Source organism: Mesocricetus auratus, unplaced genomic scaffold, assembly GCF_017639785.1.
Source record: "Mesocricetus auratus isolate SY011 unplaced genomic scaffold, BCM_Maur_2.0 Super-Scaffold_100008, whole genome shotgun sequence".
NCBI classification, from domain to species: Eukaryota; Metazoa; Chordata; class Mammalia; order Rodentia; family Cricetidae; genus Mesocricetus; species Mesocricetus auratus.
In genome coordinates, this window is record NW_024429192.1 from 54,253,325 (window position 1) to 54,274,382 (window position 21,058).

At 35.7% G+C, this 21,058-nt stretch overlaps 1 protein-coding gene across 13 annotated transcripts in view; it reads left to right on the top strand.

Annotated features, from left to right (window-relative positions):
* The window catches only part of Stxbp5l (syntaxin binding protein 5L), a 241,517-nt gene that overhangs the window by 174,031 nt on the left and 46,428 nt on the right, over positions 1-21,058 (top strand). For 10 of the 13 annotated variants that reach the window (XM_021227995.2, XM_013114406.3, XM_013114408.3 and 7 more), the window contains 3 exons: positions 693-844; positions 2,677-2,748; positions 9,399-9,464. In XM_021227995.2, the coding sequence (XP_021083654.1) occupies positions 693-844; positions 2,677-2,748; positions 9,399-9,464 (290 nt within the window). The remainder of the gene's footprint in view (positions 1-692; positions 845-2,676; positions 2,749-9,398; positions 9,465-21,058) is intronic. The other 3 variants (XM_021227996.2, XM_005071510.4, XM_005071512.4) reach the window with 1 other exon arrangement.

Consider the following 21,058-nt stretch of genomic DNA (forward strand, 5'->3'; position numbering starts at 1 on the left):
AAAGATGAGAAGAATTTCTTTATATCTACTATGATATCAAACCCTAGATATATGCCAAAAATAGTTGTGTACACCCTTGTCTCCTGGGAGAAAAATATAGGAAGATTACAGTTCAAGGAGGGCATGGTTACCTAGGGAGTCCCTGTTCTAAAAAAGGAGGAGGAGGAGGAAAAGAAAAAGAGGAGAGATAAGGAGAAGGAAGAAGGCAGAAGAAAGAAGAAAGATGCAGCAGCAACAGTCAGAAGGAGGATAGGAAAAAAAGGCTAAAGGGAAAAATGATTAATTTGTAGCAAAATAATCACAGTTTTATTTGCAAAGCCATTGGCTGTTTACCTAAGTACCTGTCTATTTTGTGTGCCTGTTTCTTGACCTATGACCCCTTTGTACAGGAAAAAGGATTAATGTCATTCTGTAAAACAATAAAATCAAGTTAAATACCATGCTACTAATCACAGTTTAAATGGTAAAACTTGTAATGAAGAATGATTGTAGACCATCCCTATTTTTTACAGTAATCAGTCATGGTTAGTTTACTCTATCTATCCTATATATAGTGGATTTCCTGACTCTAAAACAATAATCACTGCCTCATGTCCCCAGTCTTAGATTACTTTCCAGTGATCTTATATTTAACTTAAAGATAAAATAATTATGCTCATGATACATTTTTGTTCTGTTTTCCCTTCTCTCAGAGTTGCATTTGGAAACTGCACTGGGTTGGTTGTAGTGGATTTCATACAGAAGACAGTACTGTTAAGTATGGGAACCATTGACCTCTATAGATCAAGTGACCTGTACCAGCGACAGCCCCGATCTCCTCGAAAAAACAAGCAGTTCATTGCAGGTAGGAAACAAACTAGATGAATTTTGACCTCCATTGTTCACTTGCTTTCTTCCAGATTGTCTTTCTTGCATGATGATACTTTCTTGCATGGCAATACTGACTCAACACATAATAAGTGAACTGGGAAGAAGCAACAGTAATCTTTGAAGAGGAATAAGCATGCTTAAAGTTCAGTTTGCTGTTGAAGTTAGGGAGCATCTTAAGTTTCTTCGGTTGGACTCCTAAGAAATAACAGAAAATAAAATCCTATTGATATAAAAATTGGGACTCTGTTTGAAAAGCTGTTTTTAAAAATTTGAACTAAACAGCTTGACTTTCCTCTAATATCTTTAAGCCCCTTCAAATACAGTTTAAGGTCATGAATCACTTTTCATTTTTTAAGTAACTATATTGTGACCATCATGTTTGGCTGCTGCTGATGAAATTGGACATATGTATATAAACATAATAGATACCATTCTCTGACATTTTAAGTTCTATGAAAGATGGCAATTTTTCTGAGCAGGACAAGCAAATTAATTTAACTACAAGAGAAAATAAATGTAAAGTTTAATTAGGATGTGATGCCTAATTTTGACAGCCTGAATTATCCAAAATTTTACAGGAATTTCAGTATAAATTCAAATAAGTGGCCTTAACATTCATAAATTTTGTATTTTTATTATCTAGTTGGTTAAAATTGGCTTAAAACTTTGCTTCTATAGTGTTATACATTTATATAGTGCATTTTCATTTCCTTATTTTACCAATAATTAACTGAATATTGAGAGCTTTACTAAAGATACCCATAAAAAGAATACTTTATAATATATGATAGTTGTCATTTTCTAAATTGCAGATGGGTCAATTTTAGCATTAGATGAATATCCCGTTTGGACTACTGGTGTTTGGTTGACATCCTTCTTTAAGAGTTAACTCTTCTTTTGTAAACTTTAATGCTTGCTAATTTAGACCCTTTGCAGAGGCACAGCCTTTGTTCTTCAGAACTTGCCAGGCTTTTGTTATCTATCTCAGCATTCAGTATTACTTTAGTATCCTGGAGATTTTAGTTCTACAGATTCTGCCTCTGTCACGACTAGCTTTGGGAAGAAAACCAGAGTAAGAACTATTCCTTCATGTTTGGAGAAGAGGCAGTTGACTTTGAAAGTTCAGAGCATCTAAGACAGAAAGCTATTAGGGGCAGGTAGTGAGGAGCTGCTGCAAGGCTGAAAGTACCCATTGGGTAGAAAAGCTGTAGAGCCTCTGCCAGCGGTCAGTTGTTTGTCTGATAATATCCACTTATGAACAGAAGAGTGAATGTTTTGACTGTGAAAATGTAATTCAAACCCATTGAGTTTCAACCATAATGATTACAGATGAGAACTTTGGTAGTGTAAATATAGGGAAAAACTGATGAAGTTGTAAACTCAGTCTCTCTTTTATTTTATAAGGCAACTATAATAAGAGCTTACTTTAATTACAAAACAAATTGAAAACTAAAGAATCTAAGCTGTCTTTTTAATTGATGAAAGATTAAATATGACAATCTTAATATTAACAAAATACTTTATATAGTATTACGAATGAAATAATTCCACCATGGTAAAACCACATGAGAATAATAAGATACTTGGTTAAAGAAATGGCTACAGCATTCTCACCATTCATCTATCACCTTTCTAATTGATTTATTTTTAAAATATCTCCTCTCTAATTTAATTGCCTAATCTTGCTACAATTTCTTCATCTTGGCTGTTCTAGATTCTGGTATGATATCACTTCCTTTCACTTTAGACTATTTTCTCTCTTTCCTCTGCCTGCTGCTGATGCTGATGTTCTGGCATGTTCCAAAGACAACTTTTGCATGCGTGGGCTGTCTAACTTTTATCCTGATTTAACGAAACGGATCCGTACTTCCTATCAGAGTAAGTTCTATAAAGATTAGGCAAATACCTTTTTTTTATAAGTGATAATGCTTGAGTTAAATCCATTCATGAGTGCTTAATAATGTGTTTTTCATAAAACACATTCAACATGCATGCAAATTTTTGTTTTGTTATGGAAATGCGATCTGATGTTTTAATTTTCATAATTTTGATTTCAATGTTTCAAATCATTATTGTCATGTACCCACTCACTCACCCTTTGTTTTGGTGTACATTTCAAACCATGTCCTATTAGTCCAGTAGTCACTGTGTTTCCCTTTCAAGGAGGAAGAGTTGTGGTATTCTTAGAAATTATGAACCTGACATACTGTGTCAATAACAATTTAATGCTTTCTCATTTTGTCAGTGTTGTGATTTTGACCATTGTACAACTTTAACTAGAATAAAAATAATCTTATATAGTTCTTGGGGATAACTAAATATTCCTAATTTATGATGCCTTTTATTAAAATAGAATACCCTCAAACACAGTTCAATGGTGATTTAGGCACAAAACCCTGTGACATAGAGGAATTAAAGTCATAACTAAAAGGTAAATAATATTAACAATTCCTATGGTAGCAAATAAAGATGAAAAGGTGGGTGAAATGAGAAATTCTAAACATTAGTACAGAAAGCCTTGAGGGTGTGTGTCATTAAGATACAACAATATGAGTGATACTGTGAGTGATAATGATATGAAAAATGTTTATTTTATGCTAATATATTTTGTGAAAATCAGGTCACTTGCCAAAATATACAACATGCATTATAGCTGCATAAAAATATACACACATGCATATAAGCACTCACACATTTGAACATGTATATTCTTGTAACCTGAATTTCTTCAGACACCTTGTTGCTAAATAAAACACACCTCATTATAAAAGTTAAAACTTTTAAAATTTAATGTTCCTGGCAGGAAGCTGGTTCCTGTGAGCCCTTCCAGTCTCCCAGGAGTACCCAATGTGACTTGTTTTTGCTCATGCTCTCTACCTTTCTACTCTGCCAGTCACCCCTTTGCGGATTCTACCAATTGTCCCTGCTCCAGGTCACTTGTGTCACTTTTGGCATCTGTCTTGGCTTCTACTACTAATAAAGCAGGAAGACATACTAGAATATTTCTTGACATTTTGAAATTATATAAAGTCCAATTTCCATAATAAGTTTTTATTGGGACATAGTTATACTCCTTCACTCGTATGTTTTCTATAGTTGATTTTACATTTCAGTGGCAAGACTGAGTAATCAAAGAATCATATGGCCCACAAAGCTGTCTCTGTGTACCTTTTTTAAAGTTTACTGATCCATACTCTGTACCATTTTTTCAAATCCATCCTCCAAAACCACACAGAGCTTGCAACTTTCCTTCAGTAGTTCCCAGTACGTGTGAATACCATTTTAGCCTCTCAAAATATTCAATAATATGAGATTCAAATTTTACCATGTTCTCATAGATTTACTTCCTGGTGTTTTCTGTAATAAACGTGTGATGCTATTATGATAAGTAGAGTACAGAGAAAAAATGCTGGCTCTGAGCCTGCCAGAATTCATGATACCAGCCATACAGAAAGTGTTAGGAAGCTTTGAAAATTGCTATATATTTTTATATTTCCCCATAAACATAAGGTCTAAACTTTTAAGGTTATATCCAAAATGTAATTTCCTTTTTCGTGTCTATAAAAATATGCTGCTTAATCTATCTTCCTGCCTTTGTGACTTACTTACATCTCCCTATAAATGCCCTGCTCATTTCATTTCCTATAATAAACCTTTTTTATTGCCATAAGCCTTCTTGTGCCAATTTCTTTAATTAAGTGCCTATGGTATACAAGCTTGTACACAATATGTCTGTATTGTTTCAATTCATTTATATAGCTATGTATTTTATACTTTTATGCTACATCAGAAGAATCTGAAAACTGTATCAGTTACTTTTGAATTTAAATTCAACACATGAAAATTCAAATTTGAAAAAATTAAATTCTTGCCAGGCGGTGGTGGCGCACGCCTTTAATCCCAGCACATGGGAGGCAGAGGCAGGCGGATCTCTGTGAGTTCGAGGCCAGGCTGGACTGGCAGCCTCCAAAACAATACAGAAAAACTCTGTGTCGTAAAACAAACAAAAAAAATTAAATTCTTTATATCCTCTACATCCAGCACAAGTTCTGAGCTTAGCAAGTAAATTATGATGGAGTAAGATAGAGCATGACAGAAAACTACCTTGTTGCCATCAATAGTTTGGGGACTTCTCATATTGGATAAATAAGAGGGTTAACTCTTGTCAATAATGAATTAATTGGAATTTTGAAATAATTATCAGATTTTTTTCTAACCAGAGACCTACATAAAAGAGAAGTAAAATTGGGACCTTACAATATAGAACTTAAGTAGAATATTCATGTCTCTACCAGTGGTCTCTGTGGCAGCTGGTATAGCTCTGCAACTTGGAATCAGATGTCCTAATTTCCTTTCTTGATGATAAATATTTTATGTTATGAAGGAGGCTGATTTTTTAATGATTCAAATATATTTATTAGAAATAAATTATATAAAAATGTAGTTTGAATTTTTAGTTGGTGTAATCTTATTGTATTTATATAGTCCTACATTACTATAATATAGTACATGAAGTACTTCTCCTAACCTTTAGAAATCGATGTCTGTGTTGTTCCTATCTGTGAAGAGAGATCCCATTTCTATGGACAGTTCATTCTATTCTGATTGTACTAGTTCAGTGGTTTTTCAACCTTTCTAATGCTATGACCCTTTAATACAGTTCATATTTTTGTTGCTACTTCATTATTGTAATTTTTCCTACTGTTATGAATCATAATGTAATCAATCATCTGTGTATTCTGATGATCTTAGGCAACCCCTCTGAAAGGGTTATTCAACCCTTAAGGGGGTCGTTACTCACACACAGGTTGAGAACCACTCTGCTAGTCAATTTGTTTATTTAATTAATGGCCATTATAACTCTTTGAAGGAAATGGGTATTAGTTGATATATTCCTCTATAGATGAGAAAATTAACATTGAAAAAGATGAAATTTGTGTCTTAAAGCCCTAAAGGACAGTCAGACAAACTCACCTCAATATGGCTCTAAGAAGACCCAAGTGCTCTCCACTGTGATATTCTGTACCTCTTCTTTCCTCTTAAAATTTTGGTCACATTGGGAAGCAAATCCATCATTCTATACTCAAAAGCTATTCTCTTCCTCCATATTACCTATTATCAATAAAATGACATATTCAAATTTGAAACAATTTGAATTTGTTTTTCATATCTTTGAAATAAAGAATTAGATAAAATACTCCATAAATGTCTCTTATATCTCAAAAACCTTTTGTTTTTTATTCTATCATATCAATTTTGTTCTTGAAATAATGTCACATTCATATATGAATGATTTTGGTTTTGATGAAATATCTTAATTTGAATCTTTCTTGGTTCAGTTTCCTGATTATCTTATCATTTAGGATTTGAGAAGCTGCCTTTCTCAAGTCTTTAAATTCATGCCTGCAAATCTCCTATATCATAAAATAATACAATTTTATAACTGAAGGAAATCCCCATATTTAACAAATTACTGTTTGTGGAAGCAGCGAAATGCTTTGGAAAGAGCAATAGAGACATGGTCAAATTTAGATCAAGTTCTACTTTTTTTTCAACTTATTGACTAGTTACTGTAATATTAAAGAAGACACTTAAATAACTGAGATTTCTTCTCATATACAAACAGCATAACATCATTATGTCTACCTCCCTTAAAGAGTGGTAGAACTCCTCTGGTTGATTTTGTAAAAGAACCTCTATAAACTATGAGATATGTTTATTATTAATGGGTGATGCAGTCAAGCAGTAGATGATGAAGTAACTTCCAGTGTCAAGTTCATTGTATGCAAGTTGTAGAGTTAAAACTCCATCAGCCTGTTGGTGCCTGGTGTTCTGTTTTTGGGAATGTCAGAACTGTTGCCAGTTAAAGACTGAATTGTATGCCATGAAATTTTGAATATACATTTAAGGTAAAGTGTGGCTAGAAACATTTGCTTACATATCAACATACAATTATACAAAAAAGGATCCTTTGAGATTTCAGTTTTTCAGTGTTTATCGAATGAGATTTTTCTGGCAGGATGTCCTCAAAATGTAATAAGAAAAAAACAAGAAAATGAGACAAGAGGCTAATCATAAAGAAAAGGAAAAGGTGGGTGTAAGAGAAGTATTAAAGAAGGGCAAAAACAAACATCTGAAAACAAAGTCCATACTGGGAGAAAAGTAAAGGGAAAAGGAGTAAGAAAAGAAGGAATGTCTCAGACAAAAGAAAATATCAGCATAAATTGTGATAAACAGAAGATCTACTCATTCATTTTTTAATTTATTCTTCTCTCATACAATACATCCCTCCCTCCATTCCTCTCTGTTCCCACACACCTCCCCTATCCCCTGGATCCACTGCTCCTTTGTTTGCCTTAGAAAGAGCAGGCCTCCAGAGACAGCAACTGAACATGGCATAACAAGACACAGTAAGACTAGGCACAAACCCTCAAATACTGTGTTGAACAACTTTCTGAGGCATTGAGTATACTGTGGTGAGAGACACAATCCTGGTCATTTACTTGCAGTTACTGTTAACAATACACATAATTAAATCCATAGACAGACTCTTCTAATTGAAAGGTAGCAATGACATGGTGGAGAAATGAGATAAGAGGCTAATTACAGTTCTGTCTTTTTGTTTTATCAGAGAAAAGTTATTCGAGAAGGAAATATGTAAGTGAAGCTTGCAAGCTTCCAGTTTCCAGCTCCAAACAAGCTAGAGTCAGAGCACTAGAATGGATTTCCTGCTAGAAATAACCAAAGCCAATATTTTTAAATGAAAAAATAAAGAAACAGCGGTTTGTTTTTTTAAATATATGACAAAGTGATATTAAAAGGTTATCTCTGGCAGAGGGTAACAGAGGAGGTGAACCTGAAAAAGACTTCCGTGTGCTGATGGATTCTAGACTACAGCAAAAGGAAGGGAGGGCCAGGTGGAAGCCAAGTGACCCCTTTATCTAGGAATACATAGACGAAGAACCCCAAAAGCCAGGACTAAGTCATGTCGCTTTCAAAGCTCATGGCTTTGAAGGATGTAAACAAATGGATCGTGTTTGGATTGGATACACTGTTAAAAGGAATTTTATATTCTCATTTTAAAGAAAACATCATGCCACATACTTATGTGAACATGAAATAATCTATTCAGAAAGAGATTTGTGATAAGGGAGAAGGGGAGATACTAAAAGAGCAAAATTCCTAGGAAGATAAGGTGATGGGAATCAGCACATGTGCCTCGACTGGCATTATTATACCATACAGGGCCACATAAAAACTATATGACAGCATTGTGGTGACCTGTCTGTTTTTTAAATGAAGTGAAAAATACTTATAAAATAACTCTAAATATAAATTATGAATATGAAACATTGTTGCATTAAAAATAATCATAGGGAAAAATGAGCAAAAATCTAGGATATAATTGTATCCCTCAGTAAGTTTCTTACTTTTTCCAAATTTTCTGAGAATAAAACACCATTTCCATAGTCAGAAAAAATGTGTATTTCAAAATAACTATTGTTTTAATAATTGCACTAACTAATAATTATGAAATCTTCCCTATGAGTTTGGGGTACATTGTAACTTGACACATGGGAATAGTTTTACCATTAAGTCCATTTTGATCACCACTGCTGGTTAAAAAGCTAGACAAACAGCAGGTTCAGTAAGCAATACAGAAATAAGTAAATGAAACTTAGCTGTGTGTGTGCTCCTACATGTGTAAGTGCTCACACGTGGAGGTGTACGTTCATATGTCTGCGTACGTGGGGAAGCCAGTGGTCAATCTCGAGTGCCATTCTTTAGGAATAATCCACATTGTCTGTTGGCACAGTCAGTGTCTCCAGCACTGGGATTGCAATAATGTGCCACCATCCCTGGCTTTTTTACATTGGTTCTGAGGCTCACACTCAGGTCCCCATGCTTGTGTGACAGGTACTTTAGAGAATAATCTGTCTTCCAGATTTAAGGCTATGTTTTTAATTCCCAGTTTTTTAAAAGTAAATTTATTTACTTTTATTTTATGTGCATTGGTGTTTTGCCTGCATGTATGTCTGTGTGAGGGTGTCAGGTCCCCTAGAACTGGAGATACAGACAGTTGTGAACCACTATGTGTGCCAGTTAAACCCTGTCTCAAAAAACAAAAACAAGAAAAAAAAAGATCCTTTAAAAATCAAAAACCTCCTGAAGTACAAGATTGTATTATATCTTTTAAAAGCACTTTCTATTTCCTGTTATTCTTGTTATATTTGCTAAGGAATTTGGTTATTTATTAAAGCAGTTAAGTGTAAATAATTTAAAAAATTGTCTTTACACCATCCATGTTTAATTACCCTTTGTATATCAGTAAGTTGTTGTCATTCATTTATTCCTGTATCACAGGTTTTTTCAAAGTAATTAATGTAAGATGGATATGGTAAAGTAGTTTTCACAAATTAAAAAGGTTGAAGTAATTACACAGTATGAATTACCTATAAAGTGTCAACAAAATTTATCTCTCTTCTCCCTCTCTCTCTGTCTTCATTCCCCCACCATTATATTTTTAGGCTTAACAGAGCTGAACGATAGTCCAGTTCCCCTGGAACTTGAGCGCTGCAAGTCTCCCACTTCAGGTAAAATTAGTAGTATTTTTCAAGCTTCTGGTAATTACTATAGTAAGTTATTGATATATTTTCATAATTCTATGTATTCTAAGTTAGTAGTTAGTTCCGTTTCTGAAATTTAATTGTAAGTAGCATTGTTTCAAAAATAAATACAAATGAATGTCGTTTAAAATATTCTTGGTCCAAAATAAAAATAAGATCAGAAATATGAATGTAATAATTTAATATATTTTGTAAATAAAGATCGCTTTTCATATATGGTAATAGTACCTAGATACAATACAAATACATGCTGTTTTTACTACTATAGTTCTGTAGTACAGTTTGAGAATCGAGCTGGTGATACCCCCTAGCAGTTCTTTTATTATTCAGGATTGTTTTATCTAGTCTAGATTTGTTTTGTGTTCTCATATGAAGCTGAATATTGTTGTTTCAGGTTCTGTGAAGAATTATGTTGAATTTTGATGGGATTTCATTGAATATGTAGATTGATTTTGGTAGGATGGCCATTTTCACTATATTAATCCTACCAATCCATCTTCTGATGTCTTCTTTGATTTCTTCATTTAATGTCTTAAGGTTTTACCATACAAGTCTTTCATTGACTTGATTAGAGATATCCCAAGATATTTGAGGCTATTGTAAAAGGTGTTATTTCCCTGATTTCTTTCTCAGTTCATTTGTCATTGTTATATAGGAGTACTGCTGATATTTTTTAAGTTAATTTTGTATCAACTACTTTGCTGAAAGTGTTCATCAGCTGCAAAAGTTTCCAGGTAGAGGGTTTAGGGCCATGTATATCCCTGATCTCTCCAGGACTTTTAACATGAAGGGAGATTGAATTTTGTCAAAGGCCTTTTCTATATCTAGTGAGATGATCATGTGGGTTTTTTCTTTCAGTTTGTTTATATGTTGTATTACATTTATCATTTTACCTATGTTGAACCATCCCTGTATCTCTGGGATGAAAACTACTTGATTATGGTGCATGGACTTTTTGTTGTATTCCTGGATTCAGTTTGGAAGTATTTTGTTGAGGATTTTTTAGGATTATTTGGGGGTTTTGTTGTTTATTTCTTTATTTTTGGTTTTTTGAGACATTTTTTTGGAGCCTGTCCTGGAACTCGTTCGGTATACCAGGCTGGTCTTGAACTCATAGAGATCTGCCTGCCTCTGCCTCCCAAGTGCTAGGATTAAAGGTGTGTGCTACCAATGCCCTGCGTTTTTTTTTTAATTCTTCTCTCACACATTACTTCTCACCTTCAATTTCCCCTCCCTCTACTCCTCCCAGCCCCTCCCGCCTCCTCTCTCCCCCAGATTCATTACTTCTCCATTTCACTTCAGAAAAGTGTAGTCCTCTCAGGATTATCAACTGAACACATCTTAACAAGTTACAATAAGACAAGGCACAAACCCTCCTATCAAGGCTGGATGAAGCAGTCCCACAAAAACATCCATGCTATACAACTGTAACAATAGATGCAGAAAACCTAGCTCAGACCCATACAGGTTCCATTATTGTCTCTTTAGCCTCTGTGGGCCCCAGATTTCCTAGATGTTTTGTTCCAGTTCTTTAGATTTAGCATTTTCTTTGATTGAGTCATCCATTTCTTCTATCATGTCTTCAGTATCTGAGATTCTCTCTTCAATCTCTTGTATTCTTGGGGAGAGGGGAGGCTTGTCTCTAAGTTTCCTGTTCATATTCCCAAATTTTTCATTTCCAGATCTCCCTCACTTTTGTTTTTCTTGATTCTCTTTCTACTTTCAGATCTTGAACTGTTTTATTAATTTCCTCCCACTGTTTGTGTTGTCTTATGCTTTAAAGGGATTTATTCATTTCCTCTTCAAGGATGTCTATCATATTTACAAGGCGTGTTTTAAGATCTTCATCTTGTGCTTCAGCTATGCTATAATACTTGGGGCCTGCTGTGGTAGAATTGTTGGGCTTTAGTGCAAACATATTGTCCTGACTGTTATTGATTGTGTTTTCACACTGGCATTTAGGCATCTGGGTTTGGGAAAATAGTAATCTTCGTGCTGATACCTGTTTTTGTCTTTGTAGGGTAGGTGTTAAGTTTCTTGGTTTCTGATGCCCTCTCTGGTTCTTAGGAGTGTGTGGTGGCTGTGTGTTGCCTGGTAGAAAATTTTTCCGGGATTCTCCTAGGTGTGTCCACTTAGGTTCTAGGTAAAATATGTTTCTAGGTATCGGGAGCCTACACTTAGGAATGGGGTTGGGCTAGAGGGGACCTGAGGGGGGTACAAAGAAGGGAGGAAAGCAGGGTTTTCTACCTGGATCTGCTTAGGCCCTTAAGAATAGGACAGCAATTGGAAAGACACCACACAGGTGGTCTATTACAAAGCTGAGGATGAGACTGGAGGATTGGATTTGGAGGAATGGAGGGATAGGTGAATGATTTTCTATTAGCCCTGCTTAGCTGGCAGGAGGGGCCTGTGGGTTCAAAGGGGGTGGAGGGGAATGCCTGCTTGAGTTGGGGCCTAGGACAAAGCAATGTGTCTGGGAACAGAAATTGTGGGGATGATCTGTGTGATCCACTGGAGATGGGGACAGAGAAAGGGAGCTCCGCTAAAGGGGTGGGGATGAGACTGGGGATTGAACTTGGAGGGAAGGAGGACGAGCTAACTTCAGTTAACCTACCTGTTTCCCTGAATGAAGTGCGAAATTTTCTTTTTTCTTTTTCTTTTGTTTTAGACCTAAGAGTTACTTTAAGTGAATTTATAGCATTGTGTAGTAGTGTCACTTTATTTCTTGTGTTCCTATTTACATTCTGTTTGCTTTACCTGCCAAGAACTGAAAATCAGGAAATTAAAATATAGTATGAAAATATATTTATAGCTTTACTTTCTTTTTATTTAAATTAGAAACAAGCTTGCTTCACATGTCAATCCCAGCCTCCTGTCCCTCCCCACCTCCCCTGACTCCCATCAAACCCCCAACCCCCTACCCAATGGACCCTCCATAGGGGATCTCCAAAGTCTGTCATATCATTTGGACCAGGGCCTAGACCCTCCCCCATGTGTCCAGGTTGAGAGAGTATCTCTCCATAGGAAATGGGCTCCCAAAGTCTATTCATATGCCAGGGATAAAAATTGATCTATTACCCGAAGTCCCATAGATTGTCAAGGCCTCCTCATTGACAACCAAATTTACCGGGTCTGGATCGGTCCCATGCTGACCTCTCAGCCATCAGTTTGGGATCCATGAGCTCCTCCTTGTTCAGGTCAGCTGTTTCTGTGGGTTTCACCAGCCTGGTCTTGATCCCTTTGCTCATCCCTCCTCCCTCTCTGCAACTGGGTTCCAAGAGTTCAGTTCAGTGTTTAGCTGTAGGTGTCTGCCTCTGCTTCCATCAGCCACTGAATGAAGGCTCTAGGATAGCATATAAGGTAGTTGTCAATCTCATTATTGGGGAAGGGCATGTAAGGTAGCCCCTCCACTATTGCTTAGATTGCCAATTGGTATCATCCTTGTAGATCTCTGGAAATCGCACTAGTGCCAGATCTCTCCTCAAACCTATAATGACTCCCTCATTATGGTATCTCTCATCCTGCTCTCCTCTGTTCTTCTCCTGACTCAACCTTCCTACTCCCCCATGTCCTCCTCTCCCCTCCTTTTTTCCCCCTCTCTTTCTCCCAGTTCCCTCTCCCCTCCCCCACATGTTCCCAATCCACTCAGGAGATTCTGTCCATTTCCCCTTCTCTGGGGTACCATGAATATCTCTCTAAGGGTCCTCCATGTTTCCCAGACTCTCTGGTAGTAGGATTGTAGGCTGGCACTTCCCTGCTCCATGCCTAAAACCCATATATTAGTGAGTACATACCATGTTTGTCTTTTTGTGACTGGGTTACCTCACTCAGAATGGTTTCTTCTAGTTCCATCCATTTGCCTACAAATTTCGAGATTCCATTGCTTTTTTTGTGCTGAGTAGTACTCAATTGTATAAATGCACCACATTTTCTCTATCCACTCTTCATTTGAGGTACATCTAGGTTGCTTCCAGGTTCTGGCTATTACAAATAATGCTGCTATGAACACAGTGAAACAGATGCCCTTGTGTGAATGTGCATCTTTTAGACATATGCCTGAGTAAAATTGCCGGATCTTGTGGTAGACTGATTCCTATTTTCCTGAGGAATCTCTGTACTGATTTCCAAAGTGACTGTACAAGTTGGCACTCCCACCAGCAGTGGAGGAGTGTTCCCTTTTCTCCACATCCTCTCCAGCATAAACTGTCATTGGTGTTTTTTATTTTAGCCATTCTGACAGGAGTAAAATGGTATCTCAGAGTTATTTTCATTTGCATTTCCCTGGTGGCTAAGCATGTTGAGCACATTCTTAAGTGTCTATCAGCCATTTTAGACTCCTCTATTGAAAATTCTCCATTTAGTTCTTTACCCCACTTTTTAATTGGGTCCTTTGGTGTTTTGGAGACTTGCTTCTTGAGGTCTTTGTAAATTTTAGAGATCAGCCCTCTGTCATATGTGGGGTGAGAAAGTATCTTTTCCCATTCTGTGGACTGCCTTTTTGTCTTGTTGCTGTATCCTTTATCTTACAGAAGCTTCTCAGTTTCAGGAGGTCCCATTCATTGTCAATCTTAGTGTCTATGCTACTGGTGTTATGTTCAAGAAGCAGTCTCCTATACCAATTCTTCAAGGGTGCCTCCCACTTTCTTTTCTAAGAGGTTCAGTGTGACTGAATTTATGTTGAGGTCTTTCATCCATTTGGACTTATGTTTTGTGCATGATGATAGACATGAATCTATCTGCATTTTTCTACATGCCAGGATCCAGTTATGCCAGCACCATTTGTTGAAGATGCTTTCTTTTTTCAATTGTATAATTTTAGTTTCTTTATCAAAACTCAAGTGTTCATAGGTGTGTGGGTTAATATCAGAGTTTTCAATTCCATTCTATTGGTCTACCTATCTATTTTTGTGTCAATACCAAGCTGTTTTCAGGACTATAGCTCTATAATAGAGCTTGAAGTCACGGATGGTTATGCCTCCTGAAGTTCCTTTATTGAACAGTGTTGTTTTAACTATTCTGGGTCTTTGTTTTTTCATATAAAGTTGATTATTGTTCTTTCAAGGTCTGTGAAGAATTGTGTTAGGATTTTGATGGGGATTGCATTGAATCTGTAGATTTATTTTGGCACGATTGCCATTTTTACTATGTTGATCCTACCAATCCAAGAGCATGGGAGATCTTTCCATTTTCTGCTATCTTCTTTAGTTTCTTTCTTCAAAGACTCAAAGTTCTTGCTATATAGGTCTTTCACTTGTTTGGTTAGCATTACCCCAAGATGTCTTATGTTGTTTGTGACTATTGTAAAGGGTGTTGTTTCTGTGATTTCTTTCTCAGCCCACTTATTGACTGTATATAGTAGATCTACTGATTTTTTTTTAAATCTTGTATGTTGTCACTTTTCTGAAGTTGTTTATCAGCTCTAGGAGTTCCTGTGTAGAGTTTTTCGGGTCACTTATGTAAACTATTATATCATCTGCAAATAGTGGAAGTTTGACCTCTTCCTTTTCAATTTGTATCCCCTTGATCTCCTTTTGTTGTCTTATTTCTCTAGCTAGAACTTCAAGTACAGTATTGAGGAGATATGGAGAGATGGACAGTCTTGTCTTGTTCCTGACTTTAGAGGAATCACATTGGGTTTCTCGCCATTTAGTTTTATATTGACTGTTGGTTTACTGTATATTGCTCTTAATATGTTCAGGTATGTTCCTGTTAACCCTGATCTCTCCAGGACCTTTATCAGGAAGGGATGTTGGATTTTGTGAAAGGCTTTTTCTGCATCTAGTGAAATGATCCTGTGGTTTTTCTTTTTCGGTTTGTTTATATGGTGGATGACATTGAAAGATTTTCATATGTTGAACCATCCCTGCATCCTTGGGATGAAGCCATTTGATCATGGTGGATGATTTTTCTGATGTGTTTTTGGATTTGATTTGCCTGTATTTTATTGAGTATTTTCTTCATCAATGTTCATGAAAGAAACTGATCTGTAGTTCTCTTTCTTTTGTGTCTTTGTGTGGCCTGGGTACCAAAGTAATTGCAGTCTCATAAAAAGTGTTTGGCTGTGATCCTTCTGCTTTTTTGTGTAGAACACTTTGAGGTGTGTTGATATTAGCTCTTCTTTGAATTTCTGGTAGAATTCTGCACTGAAGTTATCTGGGCCTGAGCTTTTATTTTGGTTGGGAGACTTGATGACTGCTTCTATTTCATTAGGGGTTATAGGTCTGTTTAAATTGCTTATCTTTTTTTATTTAATTTTGGTAAGTGGTACCTATCCAGAAAAGTATCTATTTCCTCTAAATTTTTGAATTTTGTGGAGTACAGGCTTTCAAAGTATGACCTGATGATTCTCTAGATTTCCTCAGTGTCCGTTGTTATGTCCCCCTATTCATTCCTGATTTTCTAAATTTGCATATTATCTCTCTGTCTTTTGTTTAGTTTGGGTAAAGGTTTATCTATCTTGATTTTCTTGAAGAACCACCTCTTTGTTACATTGATTCTTTGTATTTTCTTTATTTAAAGTCTATTGATTTCATCCCTCAGTTTGATTATTTCCTGGCATCTACTCCTTCAGGGTGAGTTTGCTTCTTTTTGTTCTAGAGCTTTCAGTTGTGCTGTTAATTCTCTAGTGTGACTCCAGTTTCTTCATGTGAGCACTTAGTGCTATTAACTTTCCTCTTAGTACTGCTTTCCAAGTGTCCCATAAGTTTGGGTATGTTGTGTCTTCCTTTTTCACTGAATTCTAGGAAGTCTTTAATTTCTTTCTTAATTTCTTCCTTGACCCAGGAATGGTGCAATTATGCCTTGTTAAATTTCCATGAGTTTGTAGGGTTACTTCAATTTGTGTTGTGGTTGAATTCTAACTTTAACGCATGGTGGTCTGATAAGATACATGAAGTTATTCCAACTGTTTTGTACCTGTTGAGGTTTGATATGTTGCCAAGTATGTGTTTGACTTTAGAGGAGGTTCTATGTGGCACTGGGAAGAAGGGATTTTTTTTGTGTTTGGATAGAATGTTCTATATATGTCTGTTAAACCCAATTGGGCCATAACTTCTGTTAGTTCCTTTGTTTCTTTGTTGAGTTTCTGTCTGGTGGTCCTGTCTAGTAGTGAGAGTGGGGTGTTGAAGTCTCCAATTACAGCTGTGTGAGATCTTATATGTAATTTGAGTTTTAGTAATGTTACTTTTATGAATGTAGTTGCCTTTGTATTTGGGGCATAGATGTTCAGAATTGAACTTCATCCTGATGGATTTTTCCTGTGATGAATATGAAATGACTTTCTTCATCTCTTTTGATTTATTTTAGTTTTTTTTTATTATGAAGCTGTTGGCCTTGCTTGTTTCTTACTGGCTAGCTCTGACTTAAGTATTTACCCCATAATTGTTAACCTAAGTATTTCTCTTACCAGAGAAAAGTTCCGAACTTCTTACCCCTATGGCAGCTACATCTTGACTCTGATTGATTTTAGTTTGAAGTATAATTTGTTAGATATTAGGATAGCTACACCAGGTTTCTTGTGTCCATTTGATTGGAAAATCTTGTCCCAACCCTTTATTCTGAGGTAATGTCTGTCTTTGAAGTTGAGGTGTGTTTCTTGTATGCAGCAGAAGGGTAGATTCTGTCTTTGTATCTGTTCTGTTTGCCTGTGTCTTTTTATAGGCTAATTAAGACCATGAATATTGAGGGAAATTAACAAACTTTGAGTGTTAATTCTTGTTTATTTTTAATTTGTTGGTGGTGGTGTTATTGTTTGTGGATTTTCCCCCACTTTTTCTTTTGCCTATGTTTTTGTGAATGTAGTTAACTTCCTTAGGTTGGAGTTTTCCTTCCAGTACTTTCTGGAGGGCTGGATTAATGGGTATATATTGTTTAAATCTGATTTTGTTGTGGAATATCTTGTTTTCTCCATCTTTTTTCTGGGTATATTAGTCTGGGCTGGTATCCGTGGTCTCTTAGTGTTTGTAGAATATCTATCCAGGACCTTCTGGCTTTCAGAATTTCCATGGAGAAGTCATGTGTGATTCTGATAGGTTTGCCTTTATATGTTACTTGACCTTTTTCCTTTGCTACTCCTGATAGTCTTTCTTTATTCTGTATGTTTGGTGTTTTAATTGTTATGTGGTGAGGGGATTTTGTGTGTGTGTGACCCACTCTATTTGGTGTTCTGTAGGCTTTCATTGGCATGCCTTTCTTTAGGTTGGGAAATAGATGTTCAGAATTGAGACTTCATCCTGATGGATTTTTCAGGATGGATTTTTCTATGATTTTGTTGAATATGTTTTCTGCACCTTTGAGTTGGGTTTCTTCAGCTTCTTATTGTTATTCTTAGGTTTGGCTTTTTTACATTGTCCCATATTTCCTGGATATTTTGTGTTAGGAATTTGTTGTAGTTAAATTTTTCTTTGGTCGATAAACCTATTTCTCCTAGTGTATCTTCAATGCCTGAGACTCTCCCGTCCAACTCTTATATTCTGTTAGTTATGCTTGCATCTGTAGTTCCTGGTCATTTATCCACCTTTCCTAATTCCAGCATTCCTCAGACTGTGGGTTTTTTTTTAATTGTCTCTATTTCAGCTTTTAAACCTTTTACAGTTTGAATTGTTTCTTGCAATTTTTGTTTTGTATTGTCTTCCATTTCTTTAAAGGATTTTCTCATTTCCTCTTTTAAGGCCTCTATCATCTTCATGAAATTGTTTTTAAGGTTGCTCTCTTCTGCTTCATCTGTGTTGAGATGTTCATTTCTTGCTGGTGTAGAATCCCTAGACTCTGGTGGTATCATAATGGTTTTTCTGTTGTTGAATGTGTTTTTATATTGTCATCTTCCATTCCTTCTTCCAGTGGGTACAGGTGGGGTCTCTTCCTCTACTGTTGGGTACAGGTCCAAGGTTTCTTCTGGTGGGTGCAAGCAGGTCCAATGCTCTAATGCATCTCAAGGTGGGTGCAGGCAGGTCTGAGGCACTCCTTTTCCTGGTGGGTGGGAGCTGGATTAGCTCAGTGCTGTCAGCATACCTGTGGTTGCTTGGTGAGCTGGGGGCAAGTCTGCCTGACTGCCTGCAGTCCCTGGCCAGGAGAGATCTCAGAGTGGGCAAGCAGAAGTCAGGCCCAAGGTGGGGGCCGGAGCTCACCTCTGCCCTGAGTCGGGGGCAGGAGTGGCCCAGCAATCTTCTATTGGCTTTTCTTTCTATCTGCTGTGTTTTTACTTCTCAGAGTATTTTTTACTTACTATGTCATATTTGTAAAGCATATCCACATTTAAAGTGTAACTTTTACCAGTCAGTATTTTTAACTTTATATATTATGTTCTTATCTAAGTTTTACCTATATTATCAATACCATAACTTATGTTTTTCTGATTTCGGACATTTTTGAATACCTTAACCCCAACTCTTTCAATTAAACATTTTTTGGATTATAGTACATAAGCTTCACAGTACATACATCTTAAAATCCCAGCCAGATTCACTTAACAAATAAATATACCATATAAAATCCCAATTTGAAACAGTGTGTGTAACCTTACCCCTGACCTCCACAGCAGCACCTATTGCTCTCTTATTTCTGTGCATTGTCACTTCTATGTGTTTACTACCATAAATAGAAATTCTAGGTTTTTGATATGAATAAAATCATATGATGTTTACTTTTTTGTTTATCTCTCCTCTCCCCGCCTCTCTCTCCCTCCCTTTTTGTGTGTATCCTACCAATCTCTGTTACAACAATAATTTTACTGTGTAATATCTCATTATATGATTATGCCTCAATTTAATGTTGCAGAACATTTGGTGGTTTAGGGCTTTTATAAATGAGTCAATATGACTATCTTCTACATTTTTAATGCAAATATTGATTTGTTTTGTTGTATATATATCTAGAAGTACAAATGGGGGATTGTCAATTATGCAAATATGCAGATTTACAAAATATACTACCAAAGAGTTTTTTTTAAGTAGTTGTACTAATTTACTTCCACTTAAAGTGCTCAAAGGGTCTATTCTTTCATATACTTCCTGATATTCAATGTTAGGGCAATTAATTTTAAAAATTATAGTAATTTTTAAGTATGTGAAGGATTAAATTGCATTGATCATCTCTAATGTCTAATGATTTTGAAGAGTTCTAAATATACTTACTATTTATTCTCTTTTATAATATATTTTATTCTTTTCCTCATTGTGGTCAGGTCACCAACTTTTCTTTATTAATTTCTTAGTGTGTGTGTATGGAGGGTGTTGCTGCACAGAAATCTTTTGCTGCATGTATATTGTACATAATATTTTGTTCCTTCTCTGTGGCTTTCCCTTTACTTTTTTAAAGTCAGTACTAGTTCTAGTGTAATTCAACTTGACAATGATTTACTTTTATTGGAGTGCTTTATGAATTTTTATTTAAAGAAAATCTTTGCCTGCTCCATGATCATGAAGTAACTTTTAGTACTATCATCTAGAAGCTTATTTTTTTATATTCCACATTTAACTGCCATTTGGAACGCGTTCTTTATATAACATGAGGAAGGAGCTGTTTATCTATCCAATTGATAAGTGTGATTTATTTGGAAACAATCCTTTCCTTCACTGGACAGAAGTGGAGGTTTTCCTCTAAATCAGTGGACTTTACCTTGTGGAGTGTGAATATGTGTGTGTGAGTGCGTGTGTAGGCTTTATCTTCCATTCTAGATATAATGCATACCACTTTTTCAGACCACACTGTCTTAATTAATATAGCTTCATAAATACTGCTGCCAGTTGTGGTTTCTCCAAATTTTTGGTCCTTTTTCAAGATTTTTTATATATTCTAATTTTCGTAATTTTTATGAAGAATTTATTATAATATAAGCATGCTTATATTGCTATTGCAATTTCATTAGGTATAGATCAATCAGGTATAATTCATATGTTTAATAATATTGAATTTCCCCTTTGTATTACACATTTCTGTGTTCTTTATCTTAGTAATATTTTTAATTTTCATTATAGAAGTTTTGTTCATCATTCATTAGATTTTTTATATTTGATTCTTCAATTATTATAAATGCCATTTAATTTCTATACATCTGTGACTAGAATATAAAAACATAATTAATATTTACCAATTACACTTGCATCCGGCAACTTCTTAAAGTTACAAAGTCTAGTAGTTTATAAATTCTTTTGGACTATCTACATATTTAAATATATCCCCAGTGAAAATGGCATTTCTATTTCTTCTAAAGAAAGATGTTGCCTAAGGCCTCCATATAGTAGTACATCCATGTGATTTTAATGACTTCCTTGTTTCTAATCTCAGGGATAAGGCCTTGTAATGTTCACATTATGAGAGGTTCACATTCTGTAAGGTTTTGGTGAGCATTCTACCTGTATCCCTCTTCCTATAGTGTTCATTATTTTATGAGAGTAAGGCACCTCTGGAAACTCCACTGCAGTGCTGTTATTCTTAGGGTTGCCTTGAGGGACTTGCATGCAATCAAGTAGATTACTTCAAAGGAGGACAATTTTGATTACCTTTGTGGTTTGTTTTTGGAGGTAAAATTATGTATTATGATGATCTTCATTTTAACTTCAGTG